Source organism: Vipera ursinii (assembly GCF_947247035.1).
Source record: "Vipera ursinii genome assembly, chromosome: 5".
Taxonomy (NCBI): Eukaryota; Metazoa; Chordata; class Lepidosauria; order Squamata; family Viperidae; genus Vipera; species Vipera ursinii.
Window position 1 is genome coordinate 11,319,970 of NC_139518.1, and position 23,608 is coordinate 11,343,577.

The 23,608-nt window shown below is 42.4% G+C and overlaps 1 protein-coding gene across 2 annotated transcripts; it reads left to right on the top strand.

Moving 5' to 3' along the window:
* Positions 1 to 16: 16 nt before the first annotated feature.
* ZMAT3 (zinc finger matrin-type 3) lies at positions 17 to 22,770 on the top strand. Of its 2 annotated transcripts, none has more exons than XM_083363516.1 (6): positions 17 to 214; positions 5,134 to 5,468; positions 8,704 to 8,823; positions 12,896 to 13,062; positions 13,190 to 13,293; positions 14,318 to 22,770. In XM_083363516.1, the coding sequence occupies exons 2-6, from the start codon at positions 5,193 to 5,195 to the stop codon at positions 14,527 to 14,529; spliced, it is 879 nt and encodes a 292-aa protein (XP_083219642.1). In that variant the 5' UTR covers positions 17 to 214; positions 5,134 to 5,192; the 3' UTR covers positions 14,530 to 22,770. The 2 variants fall into 2 exon arrangements, with proteins under 2 accessions (XP_083219642.1, XP_083219643.1); XM_083363517.1 differs by having other exon boundaries at positions 13,190 to 13,362; positions 14,318 to 14,440.
* The last annotated feature ends 838 nt before the right edge of the window (positions 22,771 to 23,608 follow it).

Consider the following 23,608-nt stretch of genomic DNA (forward strand, 5'->3'; position numbering starts at 1 on the left):
CTGCAGCTGTTCGCATCTGTGTCCGGTTGTGCTACGCCCTCCCCCGGTCTCAGCCTCTCTCCTTGGCCATAGAGGCTGTAGAGGCTGGGGAGATGGGAAGAGCGAGCCGGCGGGGCTGAGCCTGCAACGGAGCCCGCCGCAGCCGGCGATCGGCGTCCTGGAGGCGACTGACGCCCGCGCACCTCCCGCTCCTCTTCCAGCTCGTGGGAAGCCGGTAGGTTCATGCCGTCTTCCTCCCTCCCTCCCTCCCTCCCTTCCTCCCTGCCTTTCTTCCTTCCTTCTCTTCCGGAGATTTGGCGTGGGAGAGCCGTGACCCGGCAGACCCAGGCGAGGAAAGCGGAGGCTCCGGCTCTGCCTTTCGTGGTTGGGGGCTTTTGCCACCTCTGTGGCAGCTGTCGTTGTTCAGCTTGGTTTTGGGGGAAAGTCTTCGGAGCGGCTGCAAGGCGATGCACATCTGCATCTGGAAAGGGAGAGGCAGGACTGGATCGGATCGAGAAGGCGAGGGAGGAAGGGAACTCACGATGGTGATCATGGGGATGGCGATGATGACCAGGATGGTACCAATCCCTTGCAGTTTAGCAATCAGACTGTCGTGAGACCCCCACACCCCCCCCAGAACACTGGAGCAAGTGAGGAAAACCCCCAAACAAAACAGGTAGTCCTCAGTTTACGATCACAACGGAGTGCAAAATTTATGTTGCTAAGGGAGACATTGGCCCCATTGTACGACCTTTCTTACCGCAGTTGTTGAGTGAATCACTGCAGTTGTGAAGTTAGTAACACAGTTGTAAAGTGAATCTGGCTTTCCCCCATTGACTTTGCTTGTCAGAAGATCGGAAAAGGTGATTTCATGACCCTGGGACACTGCAACCGTCATAACTGTGAGTCAGTTGCCAAGTGTCCGAATTTTGAACACGTGACCGTGGGGATGCTACTACAATGGTCATAAGTGGGAAAAACGGTCACTTTTTTCCAGTGCCGTCGTAACTTTGAACGGTCACCAAATGAACTGTTGTAAGTCGAGGACTACCTGTAATGCTTACATTAACCTGAGAACAGCCTGCTCTGCAACCTCAGCCATACAAGGATGTTCTCCAAGCCTCGTCCTCAGCTGTGCTGGATCTGTTCTCTTTTGGGATGGGGGTTGGGGGAGTAGTAAAAAAAAAATCTCATTCGGTGTTGTGAATTTTCTGCATGAGTTATCAAATCCTCCTGTTTTAATAGGCTCTCCCAGGCTGCTCCTTTCCATTTCATGAATCCGGAATCAAGCACTAGAGATCAACTTTCATTCCTAGATGAGTTGCTCTAGCTTTTCGGCTGCTGAAGCTTGCTTGTTCCTTCTGGAAAATCTCTCCCGTTTCCCAGTTATGTATTTATTTAGCCAACACGGAAAGATCTCTCCTGATGGCTCACTTTTATTTGCCATAATGAAGCGTTGCAAAACCTGGACGCTTGAGACCAGTGCAATGGCAGCAATACTTCTCCAGGAAAAGTCACAACAATGTAGGGAGAATGCACACATGTTCTTGTTAGGTGCCCCCCCCCCAGCAACAGGTGCCCTGCTGGAATCTTTGAATGTCTAAGGAGTGTCTCAATCATTCAGGTCATGATTGTCCCAAAGGTGCTTTTTTCAAAAGGCAACGGGACTTGGTTTTTTTGTTTGAAAATGTTTTTGCTTCTTCAGTTCAGTTCAGATAAAAAGCGACACATTTTCAAAGAAAAAAATGAACGTCTAGTAGGGACTGCTGGAACGTCTGAGCACCCTTGTCTAAATTTAGGGGCGGGTTCCCCCCTCCCCTACACCGATTTTCCATATGCAGGCGTTTTTATATCTCATGTTTACCTTGTTTTATGGTGTTTTTGAAGTGACTGAAATGTTCAGATGGGCTAGATGGGGTTATGTGAAAGAAATATCGCTGAACAGTGTTTACTTATTTCTTTCCCTTCTTTGGGAGAAGATGAATTAGAAAAGGTATTGCGGATCAAAAGCAAATTTCAGTTCAGTCAAATCAATCACCTCAATAGTGAAGGGTTTAAAAGTTTGGATTTTATTCAGGTCCCCCTGAGCAATGAATTTCACTGTGTGGCCTTCACCAGTCACTGTTTCTCAATTTATTTTGCAGAGTTCTTACAATAAAGTGGAGGGGGAAAACTCTTTTCCTCCCTTCACTAAAGGTAGGAAGCAGAAATATGATTCGCTGAGTTCAATTTTTGTGTTTTTGTGTGTGCCTGTGTGTGCATTGCATCTAGCAAAAATTATATCCTGCCCATCTTGTATGCACACATCAGTTAGACTGCCTTACGTTACCGTATGCTGCCTTCAATTTGGGAGGGGGGGAGAACAGGGAGTATATAATAACAGAAAAAAGTTTATACAAATGTAAATAGTGTTGTCTAGCAACAAGTGTGTTCCTTGGCAAGGATTGCACAGAATGCCAAAAGATACCTGAAGCTTCAGATATTCAGGTATTTCCTGAATTTTCCTCCTGTAGTGATAGCCGACCATTGTACTTTGGTATTGCATGCATAAGGTAAAGGTAAAGGTTCCCCCGCACATGCATGCTAGTCGTTTCCGACTCTAGGGGCCGGTGCTCATTATTTTATTTATTTTATTTTTATTGCATTTATATCCCGCCCTTCTCCGAAGACTCAGGATGGCTTACAAGCTTAGCAGTAGCCTTCATTCCATGTATATGCCTGCTTATTAGGGCTTTCACACCCCCCCCAAGCGGCATTATTACAAAGTCAGCTTAATTGCCCCCAACAATCTGGGTCCTCATTTTACCTACCTCGGAAGGATGGAAGGCTGAGTCAACCTTGAGCCTGGTGGGATGCGAACCTGCAATAATTGCAGGCAGCTGGTGTTACTTAAGGAGGCGTTAGCCCACTGCTCCACCAAGGCTCTTATCTCATCTCCGTTTCAAAGCCAAAGAGCCAGCGCTTGTCCGAGGACGTCTCCGTGCTCATGTGGCCGGCATGACTAGATGCCAAAGGCGCACGGAACGCTGTTACCTTCCCACCGTAGTGGTCCCTATTTTTCTACTTGCATTTTTACATGCTTTCGAATTGCTAGGTTGGCAGAAGCTGGGACGAGTAACAGGCGCTCACTCTGTTACGCTGCACTCGAGATTCGACCCGCCAAACTGCCGACCTTCTGATCGACAAGCTCAGCATCCTAACCCACTGAGCCACCGCGTCCCTATAATTGCATGCATGATATCATACATTTGTTGTTGTTGTTGTCGTCATCATCATCATCATCATCATCATCATCATCATCTCTTCGCCAATCAGATTTCCCGTAACTCTTCAATGAACCAGATAGAATAGAATAGAATAGAATATTAACTTTATTGTCACTTTGAATGTACACTAATTGGCATACATTAAAATGAAATTTCGTTGCACACGGCTCTCAAAGGGTCACCACCACCAATATACACTACATAAATATGCCAAAAATAAATAAATACAGAATTACGCATATATCAGTTCATGGACTATTATTGCAGTTGCCATCAATAGAAAATATAAGTGGGAGAGGTATTAGTTTTGAGTACATCCTGAAACAAATTGTTATTGAGCATGCGCACAAACAGACATGTACAGGTCGAACAACAGTTTATTTATTGACCGAAGTTAACAAGGGCATTGAAAAAAGTGACTTATGATCGTTTTTCACACAACGGTTGCAGCATCCCCATGATCATGTGGTCAAAATCCAGACACTTGACAACCCATTCATATTTATGACGGTTGGAGTGTCCCGGGAGGGTCATGTGAGCATCTTTTGGGATCTTCTGACAAGTAAAGTCAATGGGGAAATCCAGATTCGCTTAACAACTGAGTCACTAACTTAACAGCTGCACTGATTCACTGAACAACTGTGGCAGGAAAGGTGGTAAAATGGGGCAAAACTCACTTAACAAATGTCTCTCTTAGCAATGTAAATTTTGGGCTCGACTGTGGTCGTAAGTCAAGGACTACCTGTATGCGTTGGTGATGGTGATGGTGGCGGAAAGATTAAAGGAGCCTGATGAATTGTTGCAGGGAAGGAGTCCTGTGGTTGTAGTGCCACTTACCGAGAAGGGCCCTACTCTTTTTGCAGTCCGCCAGCTCTCCTATACACAGTTAGGTGTTTAATGCTAGCATATTAAATCAATTCCGCAATCCCGGAAGCACCAAAGCCTCGGCCGCGCACAAGTCCTCGGTAAGTTTTTTTTGTTGACTGGAGTATAAGCCGAAGTGGAATTTTTCAGCCCAAAAAGTGGGCTGAAAAATTCGGCTTATACTCAAGTATATACGGTACATACATGTGTTAATACAGCAGGCTCCAACACACAGCAGTTACAGCAGGAAACGGAAGAGACAGAACACATCTGTGGAGCCTTCCCTTTTATACAAAGGCTCTTAAAGAGACAGATCCAGCTGGCTCTTAAAGGGACATAGACCCTGCTGAATCATTCCCAACATTACATCATACATCTCACATTATACAAGCTGTTTAGCTGTTAAATTATTACTTTGACACTTAGCAACAGAAATTTTGGGCTCAACTGTGGCTGTAAGTCAAGGACTACCTGTATCCTATGCTAAACCAGAGACTAACAAGTTCCATTGACTTGAGGACCACACTTAGGTTACTGGTAACATGTCAAGGGCTACGCCCGAAAAACCTCTGAGGCTATATATCCCCATTTTTGAAGCAGACTTGGGGAGTGGTGCAGCAGAGCAACCATTTTGACCTTTATAGTTTGCCAAATCCCACCAAATCCCCCTAAACTCCAAAATTTTGGTCCTGACTCTCTCCCCCCCAGGGGGCAGAATTATGGAAGGAATGCTGGTGGATCTCATGTAGCCCCTGGACCTCACATTTTGCACACCTGTGGTAGGCTAAAAAGTGAACTTTCTGGCCTTTGGCATAGCCTCTTAGGCGAACTTAGTGAGGACTGCAAACCACAGTTTATTATCAAGCCAATTGTAGACTTTAATAGACTTTATAAAGATTCCTTAGCGGGTGAATACAGTGAATGAGTTAAGCCAAATCTTGCCCTGTAGGTATACCATCCAACCCAATTCTGACATTTCTTGTTGGAGGCTCCTGTTGAGTTGAATTTTTCTCTTGCTTTTCAGTCTGGATCCGAAGTCGTCTTTGGGTTTTGAAGAGAGAATGCTGGAAGGTCGGTCAGCCAATGATTCTTCTGCAGCAAGCTGGGTTTCCTCCTCTTCCTCCTCCTGAAACGCCCCCATCTCTTCCTATGTCAGTGGCCACCAGGCCCACAGCCACCTTGCCACTTTCACCACCGAAACCGCTGGGACCAGGGCCATCCTTGCCACTTGCTCAAGATGAGGAACTCACCACGAGGGGGGAGCAGGACCCCTTGCTGGAAGAACTGTGTAAGCCATTGTGCTGTAGGCTTTGCAACGTTACCCTGAACTCTGCCCAACAAGCCCAGGCACACTACCAGGTGAGGATACCATGTTTGCATGTTCAAATCTCCTGTGTAGTTCAGTGGGTTTCACAGCCGAAGGTTGCCATTTATTGTCTAAGGTGATATAATTGGAGGTGTCGGTGTATAAACTGCGGGCTAACTCTGCCCACAGCCCAGAGTTCAGTCCTAATGGGCTCGAGATTGACTCAGCCTTCCATCCTTCCGAGGTTGGTAAAATGAGGACCTAGATTGTTGGGGGCAATATGGAAATTATGCTGATGTTGTAAACCCCCTAGAGCAGGGCTGTCAAACTGCCGGCTCGCAGGCCGGAGGCGTCATGCCGAAACCGCGCCCAGCTCATTGCCAGCAATGGAAAAAAAGTCACGATACATCGTGACATGTCATGTGACGTTGCAAGTTTGACACCCCTGCCCTAGAGAGTGCTGTAAAGCCCTATGGGGCGGTATATAAGTCTAAGTGCCATTGCTATGAACTGTAGCTTGTTTGAAAAGAGGCAGGTAGTCCTCGCATTCAAAGTTGCAATCTACCTGTAAAAAAGGGAATTACCGTGTTTCCATGAAAATAAGATCCAACCGGAAAATAAGCCCCAGCATGATTTTTCAGGGCGCTCGTAATATAAGCCCCACCCCAAAAATAAGCCCCCAGTTAACATCGTCAGCCAGAAGGACGCATTTAGTACCGTATTTCTCTGAAAAGAAGACCTAACCGGAAAATAAGCGCTAAGGCATCTTTTGGAGCAAAAATTAATATTATTTTCGGGGAAACACGTTATGTCCCAATTCTGAAGTTCTGACAGTTGGCTCCTCCCCACTGGTCATGTGATCACACTTTGGGCGCTCGGCAACATGGCTGTATTTACATCGATTTGGGCATCCCATAGTCACATGACTATGTTTTACGACCATTTTGCCTTAAACTGGAAGTTATTTCTGGTTTTCTGCAAAACTGCACCTTAGCGAACAATGGGTTCGCTTACAGTAATGAACATGGCGGTTGTCTTACGATAGCCATGTTTGCTTAATGACTGCCACAAAATAGCCATCAAATTGGGTTGGTCACGTGATTGATTTCATTTACGACTGTCACAACATATGACTGTAATGGGCAGAATTCATTGTGGTTGTAAATTGAGGCCTACCTGAACTGGCACACTGTTTTGGGCCATCTTTAGACAGCTCCTGGTATTGGACTAAAAGCTGAATTCTGAAACAGGAGTCGTGCTTCACATAATACCTTTGCCATAATTTTGCAATATAGAGATTATAAATGAAGCATCTCCTTTTCGAAAAAAAAGCCTGCTCTTTTTTTCCTGTGATTGTGATTTATAAGAAGGGTTTCTGTTTTGAAAGACAAGGTACAACTAATTGGAGTGGACCATGATAAACATAAGGGAAGAATAATAATGGGCCAAATGAAGTAAAAATTGGAGGCTTGAATTCTACTTATTTTTTAAAAATTATATAATGATCAGCATAGAAATCAGTAATCTCATAAAAAGGACAGGATTCCTGAAAAATAATATTCAGGATAAAAGCTTACTTTGATTGTAAGACAGAACACAGTCATATACTACAATAGCCACATTCTATACCGTTTATAATCCCACCTAGTACGTATCCATCAAGGCCAACAACCTCATTCCCCCCCCCCAGTGAATTTGTCTACTTCCCATCCAACCATTTAATAGCTGTGCATTCCATAATTAATTTAGCTTTGTCCATGTAATTCAGGCTTTGCGGACTGATGGAGATGGGGTGGTTCCATGTGAGTGGCTGGCAAATGTGCTCGTGCAGGTCCACTTGTGCGAGCGGTGTGCATGTGCACCCTCTGCTCACAGAAATGGAGCTTGCGTGCCTGTGCTCACCCGCTGCTCATGCCATCTCCGCGGCCCAGTTGCAAATACCTCACAGCTCAGTAGTGGGCAAGACAGCCCAGAGGTTGGGGACCCCAATGTAATTGGCCCTAAATCTTTTGTTTTGGGTTTCCTGCCTGAGCAGGGGGTTGGACTAGATGACCTCCAAGGTCCCTTCCAAATTATTATTATTATTATTATTATTATTATTATTATTATTATTATTATTATTATTATTATGTGTTTTGATGGATTTTATTTATTTATTTCATGATTTTCCCACCTACGGCTGGAGGCAGGTCTTAGCCCCCACACTTTAACCACTCTACCACACTGCTTCATGAGCTGAGGGATTGCGATAAAGTCATTCAGAGAGCTTCCCTGACTGTTGTGGATTTGAAACTGGATCTCCACCCCTCCCCAAACCCCCAGTGCAGGCCTTGATCCCACATTTGCCAGTCTTCTATTGTGAAATAAATTGTTCTTCCCAGAAACATAACGGGCCCCCCGTTTTATATACAGGTAGTCCTGGCTGTATGGCCACAATTGAGCCCAATATTTATGCCGCTAAACAAGGCAGCCTTAAGTGAGTTGTGCTTTATTTTACAACCTTTTTGCCACAGTTGTTAAAGTGAATCACTGCACTGCAGCTGTTAAGTCATATAGCTGCCTCAGGAATTCTGGGAGTTGAAGTCCACGAGTCATAAAAGAGCCAAGGTTGCCTACCCCTGCCCTGGACAATGCATCTGTCATAAACACATGCCAGTTGCCAGGTAACCCAGGTTTTGATCATGTGACCATGGGGATGCTGCAACAGTTGTTAAGTGTAAAAACCAGTCATAAGTCACTTTTTTCAGTGCTGTAACTTCAAATGGTCACTAAATGAATGGTGGGAAGTCAAGGGCGACCTGTATCTGTCCAAAGTCAGGGAGATTATACCTTTTCTAAAAATCACCTCCTAAAATTATGCTGGTTTCCCCCCCCCCCCCCGCCTTCCTAGTTTGATTACAAAGACCTGCTTCTTAACACAGGAAGGAGCAACCAACGTCTCTGTGTGCAAGAGCTATTTTAGACTGAATGGCCCATCAGGACTCCACTCCTGATGTGGATGTGTTCAAGACTCTTACGTAGGGAGCAGTTTCAAGCGTTCTACGGGGTAAAAAGGGTCCTTCAACCCCTGCAAGGCTTAGAGCACTAATTTCCCTCCTTAACCTTACCATAAACCCACCCCTCGTGGAACCACCCCCCCCAAAAAAAAAATAAAACCTAGAAAAGGAAGCTCTGAAGATTTAATTCCACCAGTTAGTATTGATGAAGGCTTAAGAAAGAATGGTGGTAGGTCACTGATGGCTTTGGTGGACTTTGTGCGAGGCTAATAAAAGAAATTTGATTTTCCAGGGTAAAAACCACAGTAAGAAACTTCGGAACTACTATGCTGCCAACAGCTGTCCAGCTTCTGCCCGAGTGAGTAACTCTCTTGAGCCAGCTACTCATCCGATGGTGTCCCTTGCGCCCCAGGTAATGATGTGCAGCAGTGCCATATTAATCAATTGGTAGTGCATCTTCTTTCAGAAAATGGGATGTTGCATATTGTTTGGTTTGGTTCTGATTTCTGTGTTTTCTTTTAAATCTCAGTTTAAATCAGTTTTCTTACAAACTGTTGAGTTTGTTAAAAAGCAGAAGGTGACTATTGAACTTCAAGGCAAGTTAGATGATGTACTAAATGTGTGTTTATTTTAAAGTGTTTGGGTTTTATTTTTAAATGGCAACTTAATTCATTGCTCCCAGCATTTCAATCTGTTTCTCCCCAAAGCTGCTGCCTCTTTGCAGGTTAAAGAAGGTTTTCTTGAATGTACCAATTCCTTCCCTTCTCTAGGGACTGTTATTGTTTAAATATAAACAACTAGATCTTAAGAATACATATATTTAATATATTGTCTAGATCAGCGGCTCACAACCTTTTCTATACCCCGCACCTCTAGAACACTTCTGATATATTCTCACACCCCTTACAAAAGTTTGAAATAATGGCAACGAAATATGCATATATACTATAACTTTGAAAACCCAAGTTTTTGCACCACCTGTTGGGAACCCCTGGTTTAGATGAAGCTTTGCTGAGTGGTCCTGCTATAAAAGCTTATAACCTGATTCACACATTATGTTCAGTTATGGTTTACTTAATCATAATATATATACCGGTATATATATATTTATTTTAATTCCATTTATATCCCGCCCTTCTCCAAAGACTCAGGGCGGCTTACAAGCTTAGCAGTAGCCTTCATTCTATGTATATGCCTGCTTATTAGGGCTTTCACACACACCCCAAGCGGCATTATTACAAAGTCAGCTTAATTGCCCCCAACAATCTGGGTCCTCATTTTACCTACCTCGGAAGGATGGAAGGCTGAGTCAACCTTGAGCCTGGTGGGACTCGAACCTGGCTATAGAACAATTGGCTTGGTTCACACATTTCGCTAAGCCACGAACCAGAATTCACAAAGCAAAGTGGTATTCATGGACCATTCTTAATGAAAACAAACTACATTCTCACTTAGTAAATTGTGGCAACCAAGTCTGTGTGCTTTGCACTGATAGTTCTCTTGGGGTTGTGGGCAAACATAGGATTTCTCTTTCATTGGAACGTGATTACCCTCGTATCATTTGGTGGCATTTTCCAGCATTAAATGGAGGAAACTGGGGAATGTGTTCAATGAAGGTCAAATAAGATTGTGGTTCATCTGCCTACCATTTGCAAATTTCAGTGGTCAGCCATTTTTTAAAAATCAAATATATAAAAAATGACACCCAAAAGAAAAATAAAAGATGCCAGTTTATATTTTGAAACCACTATATGAATATTTTAGTTCTCTTGAGAAGTCTATAATGGTGGGAAGGGTGGAAGGAAAGAGAAGAGGATGGCCAGTGGAGAAAGACTTGAAGGATCAGGTTGAGGATAGATCATAGCTGGGTGGAGTAATTCAGGATTGGAATTTGAACAAGGTACTTCTTCCTTCCTCATGATCTACTTCTAGTAGATTAGGGGTCTTCAAACTTGGCCCTTTTATGCCTTGTGGACTTCAACTCCCAGAATTCCTCAGCCAGCCATTGAATTGAAGTCCACAAGGCATAAAAGGGCCAAGTTTAAAGACCCCTGTAGTAGATGGATCATATGAAAAAGACTAGCAAATGTCAGATCACCCATCTCTGTGTCTGCAGATATTCCTTGTTGCCTGTCAGCTTTCTTTCCCTGCCCTGCTTCTTTGAGTCTAGAAAAATAATCATGTTTGTTTCTCTAAACAACCCCCATTTATCTGTTACAGATAGTCCTCAACTTACAACTATTTGTTTAGTGACCATTCAGAATGACAACAACACTGAAAAAAGCGACTTATGACTGCTTTTTCATGCTCATGACTGTTGCAGCACCCCCATGGTCACATGATCAAAATTTGGATGCTTGGCAACTGGCTCATGTTTATGGGGGATGCAGTGTCTCGGGGTCATGTGATCCCCTTTGGTGACCTTCTGACAAGCAAAGCCAGTTAACAACCATGTTACTAATTTAACAACTGCAGCGATTCACTTAACAACCGTGGCAACAAAGGTCCTAAAATGGGGCAGAACTCATTTAACAACTGTCTCGCTTAGCAATGGAAATTTTGGGCTCAGTTGTGGTTGTAAGTCAAGGACTACCCTGTAGAAAACTGACATTTTGGTGTGTGGATCATGGGAATAAATTGGTATTATGACATCTGATGTGCAGATATTACACTGCCTATGTATTTGGCCATTCAACATATTGTAATATATTTTTACAACTAGTTCCTTGCCTCTTCCTGAAATTAAAGTTACTTTAATGGCATCTTCACTAATTTATTTTCTGAGAAGCAGGCACTCTCTAGCTGCCAGGTGGAGAAGGCAACCCCTAAGACACATTCAGATGTGTCCGCAAGCCTGAAAGGATTGGGAAACTGTTGAATAAATGATGCTGTGTATTCTAGAAGAAACACAGAGAAAATTGGCATTCTTATCTCTCTTTCAGTATAGTTCAGTTCCTTTAATAAGGGGAATTAATTATATTCCCTCAATTCAAGTGTAAATTCATAAGGCTGGCCACTGGGTGGAGGCAGTTTCTTAGATTAAAAAAAAAGAGCTTCTTTAAAATCTAAAATGTCTTTTCACAATACTTACCCTCATAAAAGCAAATGGGTGTCATTGCTGTATTGGGAATAATTTCCTGTGAAGTCAGCTACGCTGCTTTGATTTTACAAAGAAGTTTGAAAAAAGGAGGCTCATCCAAAATTTACTAGTAACAGCGAACTAACCAATCAGAGCGTTGGGCAAATAATGGACAGATGAAAATGAAAATTAAAAAAAGGTTGAATTTGCTAAGGAAATAGAATGTAAATAAACTTTACAATTGAAATTTTCATTTGTTGATAGGCTGCTGAAGCACAGAATTTGGGGGCGATTTACGAAAAGTGTAAAATGCAATGGTATTCCTTTCAATAAAAGCCAGAAAGAAGATTAGTTAAAGACCTGGCTCTTCGAGCTCTCTGGCCCAGGCTGAGGATTAATCTTATTTTAACTGGGGTTTTATTTATACAGGGACAAATATATATATTTTTTAAATTTGTTTTTAACTTTTGTGTCTTGTTTTTTTTAATTACCCTGTAAACCGCCCTGAGTCCTTCGGGAAAGGGCGGTATATAAATGTAATAAAATAAATAAATAAATAAATAAAGTATGGTTAGTCCTTTCTCCATTGACTGTCCTTGTCAGAAGCCTTTCTGGGAAGATTGCAAATGGCGATCACAAGACCTTGGGACACTGCAACCATTGTAAATACATGGTGGTTGCCAAGCACTTGAATGGGGTGGATCGACAGTCATAAGTCCAAGAACTAGCCATAAGCCACTCTTTTCTGCATCATTGTAACTTTGAACTATCTCTAAATAAGTGGCTGTAAGTTGAGAACTACCTGAAGGGAGATTCGGACTACATGTCAAGGTGAATTTCCTGATGATAAGAGCTGCTGAAAATCAGCGGTGTCCAATCTAGGCAACTTTTAGAACTGTGGACTTCAAGTCCCAAAATTCCCTAGCCAGCTGGCTGGGGAATACTGGGAGTTGAAGTCCACCAGTCTTAAAGTTCCCTGGATTGGACATCCTGTGTTAAATAATGGAAAAGTTTTTCTAGCGCTCTGCTAGTCTCCCCTCTTGGGGATAATTAGTGGATTTCTGAACTACAAAAGACTGGATCAAACAACTTTGCCTCCAATTCATACACAAAGTTTTTAAACATGCTTTTAAACACGGAGTTTGTCTGTAGAAAATTCAGGACTGGGGACAAAAGAAAATATCTATTTCAGCTGTTACCCATTGCATTTCATTAAGCTGGAGCCTTGTAAGGACTTTGGGACTGCTTATGAAGTCATACAGATAAACATGGTAAAAATCAAACCTGTAACGCTAGGCCCAAAAATATTGCATTGACAGCTTTTGGGGATCTCATTCAGAATTTTTGTTTGGAAAGAAAACAAATGCTTTGATATATCTAAATATATCTTCCTTTTTTTGCCCAGGGGTCCTCCCCGAAACCAGGAGGGCGCGTGATCTTGGCCACGGAGAACGATTATTGCAAACTGTGTGATGCGTCCTTTTCTTCGCCAGCGGTGGCCCAGGCTCACTATCAGGGGAAGAATCATGCCAAAAGGCTGCGTCTGGCTGAGGCACAGAACAACTCGTTCTTGTAGGTATTAATAAACACTCAGCAGCGGTAACAGCTCCAGTAGTTCTGCTTAACTTTTCCTGCTGATGCCTGTGAATTTTCCTCACTTCCCTGCAATTAATTGGTGTTTTCCTATTGTCAATAACAGAGAGTCATCTGAAGTGGCCGGCAAAAGGAAAGCACGAAAAGAAGGGAACGAATTCAAGATGACGCAGAACAGAAGGAATGTTTATGCTGTGCAAAATAACACAGGTATGGTCAAGATCGGCAAGAGTCTTTGGTATTCTCCAGGGCTTTCCTAGGCCATACCACAACAATTTGGTGAGATTATTTATTTATTTGCTTAACCTAGAGTAGAATAAAAAGCAGAGGTTTCTGTTTCCAAACTTGGCAACTTTAAGATTTGTGGACTTCAACTCCCAGAATTCCTCAGCCAGCGATGGCTGAGGAGAATTGGAGTCCACTAATCTGGGAGTTCGAGTCAGCCAATCTTAATGTTGCTAAATTTGGAGATCACTGTTCTAAGCCAAGGAAACACCCACATTTGAGTCCTAGTTCCTTACCTTGTTAAAAAAAAGTGCAGAACTGAATATCAAAGGGTCCTGTTCTAATAACACATCACACCACCCTGCCTCTCAGGAACTCATAAGCTCTTCCACACAATGCTGTTGTGTTGTGCAATCCTGTCCCCCTCAGAACCCCGCTCTAAGTCCTGCAGTTTAAGCCTTCTTAATACAGGTAGGCCCTCAATTTATGACCATAACTGAGTTCAATTTTCCATTGCTAAGCAAGATAGTTATTAAGTGAGCATTGCCTCATTTTACCCCCTTTTTAAACGACAGTTGTTAAGTGAATCACGGCAGTTGTTTAAGTTAGCAACATGGTTGTGAAATGAATCTGACTTTCCCCATGACTTTGCTCATCAGAAGGTGGCAAAAGTTGGATCACATGACCTTGGGGCACGGCAACCCCCCTAAATACATGCCGGTTGCCAAGCGTCTGAATTTGGATCATGTGACCACAGGGATGTGGCAATAATCGTAAGTTACTTTTTTCCCAGTGCTGTTGTAACTTTAAACCGTTACTAAACCTGGTAAGTAACGAATGGAGAGTTGTAAGTCGAGGACTACCTGTATTTGAGAAAATGTACTGGATCTCATGAGTTGTTGATATGCTTTGAGGGTGAAACCAGCTGAGCTCTGGTGGACGTTACCTTTTGGGAAAATTCTTCCGGCTTGCCTGTCTCCAAAAAAATGTCTTGCTTGCTTTCCTCCAGGCCCTTATTTCAACCCCCGCTCCCGTCAGCGGATACCTCGTGACCTCGCCATGTGCGTCACCCCCAGCGGCCAGTTCTACTGCTCCATGTGCAACGTCGGGGCCAGCGAGGAGATGGAGTTCCGGCAGCATTTGGAGAGCAAGCAACACAAGAGCAAAGTCTCCGAACAGCGATATAAGAACGAGATGGAGAACCTTGGCTATGTCCAATGAGACTCGATCCCCGATAGCCGCTCTTTTTTTTTCTTTTTGGACTTTTCCCTATGTAGGGAGCAGCTTCTGCTTGCTTGCCTGCCACGTGCCCTGCATCTGTGCTCTGTGCCTTAGGAGGCCTTCTCCCCAGCTCTCTCCGTGCTTCTCCCAAACCTAACAAGTGAAGTCCATGAATTTTAAGTCAAAAAGACAAGAGAAACGGGGTCACACCTCCCCATTGGCAGGAATGTGTGCTACAGGATATTGGATGTTGATGTGTCTGGCCCATTAGCTGCCTGCGAAAGAGAACCAGCTCCTTTCACTGGTCCCCTGCCATCCCCCTTGCATGAGTGAGCTTTGCTTGGGAAGGTAGCAAAGGGTTCATCCCCCCCCACTCTCTCTCTCTCTCTCTTTTTTGCTGTGCGTCACGCCATGTTTGCATATGGCGGCTTGGTGAAACAAAGGACAAAGGGTCAGCCTACAGTGGTGTCACCTGTCTGGGGAACGCTTCCAATTCCTCCTCCATGGTTAAATCCCGTAATCTCCAGCTGTGCAACAGTTTGGGAGAGCAGAGGCAGGAAAGACCTCTGTGGCTAGGCTAGTCAGAATGAAAAGAACTGGGCGAATTGAACCAGTAGGGACCCGGCTGCTATTAAAAAAAGTAACGGGAGAAAAAGGACAAATGTAAGCGCGCCAAGTGAATCTTGGAAAGAGTGAGTCTTAGGATTTAAATTTTTTTTAAATCAGTATCTTTTTTTTTTAGGCCCACCTAGAAGCCAGGAAAAAGATGTGTTGTTTTAATAAATAGCAACCTGATGCTATGCCCAGGTGAGGTCTGAAGCATTCTCAAGACAGGCGTTGCACTTGAAAAGGCTTCAGTTCAATAGCATCCGGTTCTTTTACATCCTCAAGTTGCTGTAGCTTCCTGCAAAATAATCATTTATTATTATTCTGGGGGAAGATCGAGTGCTGGGTTTGAAACCAAATTCAAGTATGCTTGGGTGTAGTATATTAGAATGAATGAGAGAATTTCCTTTCCCTAATTTGGGGCTTTGCATCTGTTGGAATTGCTGCTAAGATGATGCTGACTTGGTACTTTGAACGAAATAGGAAAAGCAGCTCCCAAATTATTTTGTAATAGGTGGGGTCTTTTCCCTTCCTGATACTTTCCACCATTAATTGATTTTTTAAAAATAAAATGCTTTCCATTTTTGGCAAAACATCCACAAGCAGGCCGGGCATTCTTGATTTGAGAACAATAATCTGAAAACGAGTTCTTTTGGTTTGTACTGCACTGTTTTGTTTTGTTGCTAGATTTAGCAATGGAGGCCAATAGCCTCTAAATTTCCAGAATTATGCTTTCTGATGCAACTGCTTCCCATAAAGCACATCCTAAACTGAGATGGGCAACTATGGCCCCTTTATGACCTGTAGACTTCAACTCCCAGAAATCCTGGCTCAGGAATTCTGGGAGTTGAAGTCCACAGGTCATAAAATGGCCATGGTTGCCCACCCCTATTCTAGACGAATGCATAGGTACTATGCATGATATGTATGCTGTATTTGTGAACTTCTAACCCAAATTAAGTGAAACGCTTCTCATTAGCTGTCTCTGTCCTTGTCTGGGGGTTGACCATGTAGATGGCCACCAACTTTTATCTCAAGCATGCTTGCAGGAATCACATTTCCTTGCAATCTCAACTGTTAGAGGAATTGGTGTTCTCTCTTTTTTAAATATGCTCTTGTGGTTGAGTGCCTGTTCAGGTGACAACGATGCAGGATTACACCATAACACCAACATGATGCAAACCTCTCTTCCTCGTGGGTGTCTTTTTGTTTTTAACTTTTCATTTGTAACCTTCTAAGTTTTAAGCTTCGGGAAAGTTGCTTTTCTAATTCTCCTAATCATAGTCCTTAGAGGTAGGTGCTAAAGCTCCCCACCCCAACTCTGTTCAAATGTGTTGGATTTCAATTCCCACAATTCCACTACCACATACGAGAGTTCGAAACTTAGACATCTGGACGCACTAGATAGGGTTTAATCCTTTGCTAGAGATTGTTAGAGATTATAGCCTTCCTTTGCAAGTGGGAGAAAAGACTAGATTTGAAATGAACACAAAGAACATATCGATGCAAAGACATAAAAAACTGAAATACTTAAGATAGGAATTGAGATGGAGGAGTGCCTACTTACTATTTGTCCTAAAGCTCAGCTGTTGATTTCATTGAGAACAGATCTATCAAAAATCCAAGGGTAGAGTTGCTTTTACCAATAGAAGAGAATATTTGTAGCTCAGGGTTGAACTGTGGGGTACCTGGTGCTCTCTGAGCTTGGTGGTTTTCTTGCAGACATTTCCTTACCCAACTAGGTAACATCATCAGTACTAACATAATCTGAGAGCAAACCCTGCTCCCTTCTAGTACTCACAATGCAAGAAAACAAGTTCAGAGAGCATCAAGGACTCCAGATTAGCTCTTGAAGGTGAAAGATTGGTACCTCTTTTGGCATAAATCTTCAGCCTGTTTGGAAGTTTGCAGACGTAATGATTATAGACCCTGAGAGGTGACAATTGGAAACAAAGGAAATGAAATATTTATCAAGTTGTCTCACTGGCCAGTAGATTGATTTTTTTTGGTATGTGTGCTGCTACTAATCTGTATATTTTTGTATTTATTTTGATCATGCTGACCATTAATAAGCTCACAAATATTTAAGGTGTTATCTGATGGGTTTTAATTTTTTTTGCTGCTTTTTTAATTTTGACAACATGCATATCATTATTTTTTTGAAAATTTATTTATTATGTTTCTTGAAATGTGTTTTCTTTTGACCTTTCCATGTATGTTTTGTTCTTAAATGATCCCCATAGGATCCAGTCATTGGAACTGAGTGGCCAAGAAAATTCTATGCGGTAATATCAGTCTTTGATTGTTTAGGACTATGATGCTACTTAGGATTTGTAGGATTTGTCTCTGTAAAACATAGGAGCATTATCTTTATTGCAACATTGCCATTTTCTCATGGGTCTGTCCTACCTGGCTCACATATCACACTAAGCCATGTTTTATTAATAAACCACAACTGAGTTCATATATCACACTAAGCCAAACAAGTATGGTTTACAAACCAGAACAGCTAGTCTAAAGATGGTAGTGGGCGGTTTTCTGGCATAGTTATGTTATTTTAAATAAAGGGTCAAATCATTAAGACGTAATCTTGAGTTTAAATTTCCTCCCAAGTTGATCAGTGTTTCTGTATAGCTTGTTATCAGATCAGACAAATAATCTAGATCTTGGCAACTTTAAGAATTGTGTACTTCAACTCCTAGAATTCACCATCCTGCTAGAATTACAGGGTGGGGAATTCTGGGAGTTGAAGTCCACAAGTCTTAAAAGTTGCCACGGTTGGGTACTTCTGATCTAGATTTTGCCATGTTTCTTTATAGCAAGACTACGTCAACCAAAGTGCTTAAGCCTAAGTAGAACTTAAACGTGTCAAGTTTAACGTAATGTACTTTCAATTGGAAATTAATATACACATTGGGTTTTAATATATCCAAATGGGGAAGAAGTTGCTTCCTAGGATATTGCGTGATATCGTTCCAGCTTTAGCAACCCTCTCAGTCATGTTCCAGCAGTGAAATAAAATCAAAGTTTGCCATAGAATAAATGAATATTACATGGATTCTTTCTAATCTCCATTCTTATAAGGTTTTTTTTTATGTTTTTGCCTTCTCCTTGGTTGATCTTCAGAACAGAAGTAGTATCTTTTGCAGGATGCTTGCACAAGTCGCCCTGCATTTTTTCAAGGCACTTCTTTGTAAGTCTTAGAATGGATGGGCACTAAATTAAGGAAAATGTTGCGGCAAGACCTGAGGCTGGGCCCTTCCTTGTAACAATTTAGGAGGAGCTCAAAACACCTATTTTTCCTCCATTTATTATTATACATTTTTGAAAGAATGTAAGAAATAGATGACACAGGGACTGAAATGCAGGCAGATGTGCACCTGATCTGAAATACAGAGCTAGCATAGTGTAATACATCATTAGAAACTTAAAAGTACTGTGAGATTTCATATCTATTTTCTAAACTTGCATGCCTCTGCTTTAAGCTAAAGCTTGGGTAATTTAGTTGAGGTCATTAAAAAAATATAGATAGTAAATAATACATGAAATCTTCATAGAGATTCTCAAACATCCAGGTTGTCTCAAAGGTGCCTTTTATTTTTTTTTAAAAAAAATAAAAAACAGTCCAGCTGCTTTTTTAAAAAATGAAAAAGCGCCTTTGGGAATATGTTAAAGCAATTCTATGAACCAGTGTTTCTCAACCTCAGCAACTTTTAAGATAGGTGGACTTCGACTCCCAGAATTCCCCAGCCAGCCACAGCTACAAAGTATATATTACATTAGGATATGAATTCTAAAAAATTTGGATGTAGCATGATTCTGTGCATAATAATAATCTAGTCCTAGAATGGTTTTCAATAAGAATTAAATTTCTGTACAGGTAGTCCTTGACTTACGGCCACAATTCAGCCTGAAATTTCTGTTGCTAAGTGAGACATTTGTTAAGTGAATTTTGCTCCATTTTAAGACCTTTCTTGCCACAGTGTTGGAGTGAATCGCTGCAGTTAAGTTAGTAACATGGTGGTTGTTCAGTGAATCTGGTTGCAAAAGTTGATCACATGACCATGGGATACTACAATGGTCATAAATGTGAGTCAGTTCCTAAGAGCCTGAATGTTGACCACATGAGCATGCGGATGTTGCAACAGTCGTAAGTGTGAAAAACGGTCATAAGTCACTTTTTTCAGGGACACTAAATGAACTGTTGTAAGTTGAGGACTGCCAGTACAATGTTACTCTAAACACTGTGGGAGGCCTCCTCCTACCATTTAGTTAACCATTCTTCCAAAGAGAGAATCCTTGCAGGCACCCTGATCTTAAGTATTAAGATTTTCCCTTTGTCTGGAAAATCAACTACACCTAAAGAAACTACAGTCAAGGCCATCTGCAACCAGCATTTTGTTCCCATTGCTTAAGCAATAGGTTCAGTTTGAGTTGTTAAGCCTATTTTGTCACTGCAATAACACGCAACATAGTGGGTTAGGACGCTGAGCTTGTTGATCAGAAGGTCGGCAGTTTGGTGGGTCAAATCCCGAGTGCCGCGTAGCAGAGTGAGTGCCTGTTACTTGTCCCAGCTTCTGCCAACCTAGCAGTTCGAAAGCATATAAAAATGCAAGTAGAAAAATAGGGACCACTACGGTGGGAAGGTAACAGCGTTCCGTGCGCCTTTGGCATCTAGTCATGCCGGCCACATGACCACGGAGACGTCCTCGGACAAGCGCTGGCTCTTTGGCTTTGAAACGGAGATGAGCACCGGCCCCTAGAGTCGGAACCTTTACCTTTACCTTTATTGAGCAGTTGGCCACAAGTTATAGAACGTTTGAATGTCCGAACTTGCTTAGATCTTATTTGGCTCTTATTCATTATCATTAGATCAACCTGATGGCACTGACATTTTGTAGGAGCTGGCTTAGAGATTTGAGTACCCGAACAATCCTTACTAACTTTGTTAAAGCTCATCTGTAGAGAGACCTGGTTAAATTAATTTAAATGATTGACTCTAAGCACCTCCTGACTCCAAAATGGAAGGCACAATATAATAAAACCGAGTCTGCCTAACAACATCCACACCCCCAAATAAATCTGACAGGGGCCCCAACACTTTAATCCAGGGCCCAGAAAAATAGCCAGTTCTAGTAAGGCTTTTAGAAACATCAGGTTTAATTTGAAAGGTTCATTGGTTCTTCATTATCTTCTTTTCTTTTTTACTGCACAATAATAAAGATTCAGTCTGTGATATGTTCTTTCTTTGGTTGAGATAAGAGTTAAAATAGGAATATAAATTTTATCTCCCATCTGGATACTGATAACTCTCTCTTAATATAGTATTTTGCGCTTCCATAATAATTGTTAAATTTAGCTACAAGGTTTAGGATAACAATTTTTGTTAAAAAAAGCCCTTTTTGCCATTTATCATTGTTAAAGATTAAGAAGTGCAAATTACTGTCTGGCATTAATAGACATTGCCTAGATATAAAATTGGAGGCACTTTTCATTTCCATCATGTAAAATTGTCATCACGAACCCCTTTTGCAGAAGTTGAAATTGCTGTGGGGGATGGACGTGCATGCTACAATAGCAGTTGTAAAGAGATCAGTTGCAAAATATTTCCGATTATCTGATTCTTTCCGAAAGGAAGGGATTTAATTACTTTTTCTTCTCAATCTCAGTTTGAGATTGTCCCATTCTAAAGTGTCGTATCAGTTTGACATATAAATACTGTAGGACTTGTATTATTTTTACTTGCAAATTCTCGTTCTTGAATGCTAAGCACTCAGTAATTTGGGGTGGTTTTGAAAGCTTGGAAGGGATGTTGACCGTTCCTTTTTTCTCTATATCCTTGCTCCAAATTTATAACATCATATGATTATTAGAAGAGAACTTGGAGGTCTTCTACAACAGAGCTCTCCAACCTTTCTCAGTTGGTGGACCAAGGAAAAGGGAGGGGGAAGTATTTTACAGGCGCATGTGCGCGCGCAGCTACAAATGGGGCCGTGAGCACACATGACACAAATGGGACGATGCTAGGACATGTGTGGGACTCCCTAGCACCGCCCCGTTTTTGCAGTGTGGCACCCCGTTTTTGCCATGCAGCACCTCATTTGCATGGTGGCGATGCTAGTGTGAGTGGGGGCAAGTGCGGACACATGCCCATATTGACCAGCCTGTTTCGTGGCCTGGTAGTGGGTCGTGGCCCACAGTTGGGGACCCCTGTTCTACAACATCCTATCAGAGAAGTCACTATCCAATCTATTCAGCAGTGTTCAGTTTTCAATTTCACATTCTGGCTTAAAGAAGATTGCAAGCTAACTCTGAAAGCATTTAATTTCAGTAAAAAGACATTTGTCAGATTTACTTAACAGGACATTTTTTTTTAGAAAAAATGGAATTTTAGCTTTCTCCCAAGGATGGCACAAATATTTAATGTGATTTGAGTGAAGGAATGCCTTGATCCTATGTTTGGCATGCTGTGTGAGCTGCTTAGAGCTTATGAAAGTTACCTTCAGAGAAACCCAGGTGATGTGGTTTATTCAGGGTTCTCTAACCTCTTTAAGACTGTGGACTTCAATTCCCAGAATTCAGAACTCCACACGACTGGCTGAGGAATTCTGGGAGTTGAAGTCCACAAATCTTAAAGCTGCCAAGGTTGGAGAATCCTGGCGGTTTTAGCTTAGAGCAGCGGTTCTTAAACTCAGTCAGAGCCTGCGGGGTGAAGGGTCTTAAACTACATAGAAGAGGGTCACAACTTTTAAAAAACTCAGCTTTGCACAGGCGGAGTAGCAGTGCTGTAAAAACTTGTTTTGGGCTTAGTCTGAGTGGACAATTATTGACACCTACATTGATATATAATTTAACACTCAGATTTATTTCTTAGCTAATTCTACCACCAAAGAAAGTTTTGTTGGGGTTTGGAGTGGGGGTGGGGAAACACAAATTGTTTTGGGTGTCATGGTACTGCAAACTTTGAGGACTGCTGGCTTAGTGTAATATGTGAATACAGCCATTGTGATTTGTAAACCATTTGTAGCTTAGCACCCAGTATAAACTCAACTGCTATGGCTGAGTCAACATTTGAACCTTATGTGGTTTAAATATGGTTTCTTAAAGTGATGTTAGAATCCAGCCGTTGCTTTCCACAGAGATACCCACAACTTAATATACTTATTGAGTTGTGCAGTGCAAGAGTACTCACATAAATGCACCCGTTAATACCCAAAAGAGGGAAGAAATCTGTATGTTTAGGGTTTGGTTGGAAATCACTTCAATTTAAAGGTGTAAAATGTATTTCTGGGTTCAGTTTGGAACTTCTGTATTAAGAGACATCCTTTATGTGGGTTGTAAACTCTGACATATTGCAGAGAACTTTAGGAAATAATAGCATTTGCAGTTGCCACTTATTTTTTTATAGTCTTGAGGATCTACCGTCTCTGTCTTTTGGTTTCTATGCCAGAAACATGGCTTTAGGCCCTTCATTTTTTTTCCTTTCCTCTTTGGGAGTCTTAAAAATGGCAATTTCAGTCTTTATGTCTAGTGATGTTTCACTGTGGAATTTGAGCCCCGCAAAGCCACTGACCAATATGCAGCATTTACAGACTTTGCACAGCTTTCTAATAAAATGTACTGTTTGGATTGTGATGAATATTAAATAGTGTGTTGCGTTAAAATGCGTCACAGGTCACATGCATTTCAACAATCATCAGGTCCTCTCTTTTCTGAAGATCCACTTCCTTTTTTTATTAAAGAGTTTTTTACAGATACATTTTAAGCCTGCTTTGGACCCGGCTGCTTTAAACAACTATCGTCCAGTCTCCAACCTTCGCTTTCTGGCGAAGGTTGTTGAGAGTGTGGTGGCGCATCAGCTCCCTCTGTTCCTGGAGGAAACTGATTATCTGGACCCGTACCAATCGGGCTTCAGGCCCGGACACAGCACGGAGACGGCATTGGTCGCGCTGGTGAATGATCTCTGGAGGGCTAGGGACAGGGGTTGCTCCTCTGTCCTGGTCCTATTAGATCTCTCAGCGGCTTTCGATACCATCGACCATGGTATCCTGCTGCAGCGTCTCAGGGGGTTGGGAGTGGGAGGCACTGTTCTACGGTGATTCTCCTCCTACCTCCAGGGCCGCTCGCAGTCGGTGTTGACAGGAGGGCAGAGATCCGCCCCGAGGTCTCTCATTTGTGGAGTTCCTCAGGGGTCGGTCCTCTCGCCTCTCCTGTTCAACATCTATATGAAGCCGCTGGGCGAGATCATTCGTGGTTTTGGGGTGGGGTATCACCAGTACGCTGATGATACCCAACTTTTTCTTTCCACCCCGAACCAACCCAGTGATGCCCTCTCCGTGATGTCCCGGTGCCTGGAGGCGGTTCAGGTCTGGATGGGGAGAAACAGGCTTCGTCTCAATCCCGCCAAGACTGAGTGGCTGTGCATATCGGCATCTCGGGTTAACCAAATTATTCCACCTCTAACGATGGGGGG

Bases quoted from the DNA above. Each gene is read 5' to 3' on its own strand.
- ZMAT3 (XM_083363516.1), top strand. From the start codon at position 5,193: ATGATTCTTCTGCAGCAAGCTGGGTTTCCTCCTCTTCCTCCTCCTGAA. The intron at 13,063-13,189 runs GTAGGTATTAAT...TGTCAATAACAG, and splicing joins GCACAGAACAACTCGTTCTT to AGAGTCATCTGAAGTGGCCG. The intron at 13,294-14,317 runs GTATGGTCAAGA...GCTTTCCTCCAG, and splicing joins TGCTGTGCAAAATAACACAG to GCCCTTATTTCAACCCCCGC.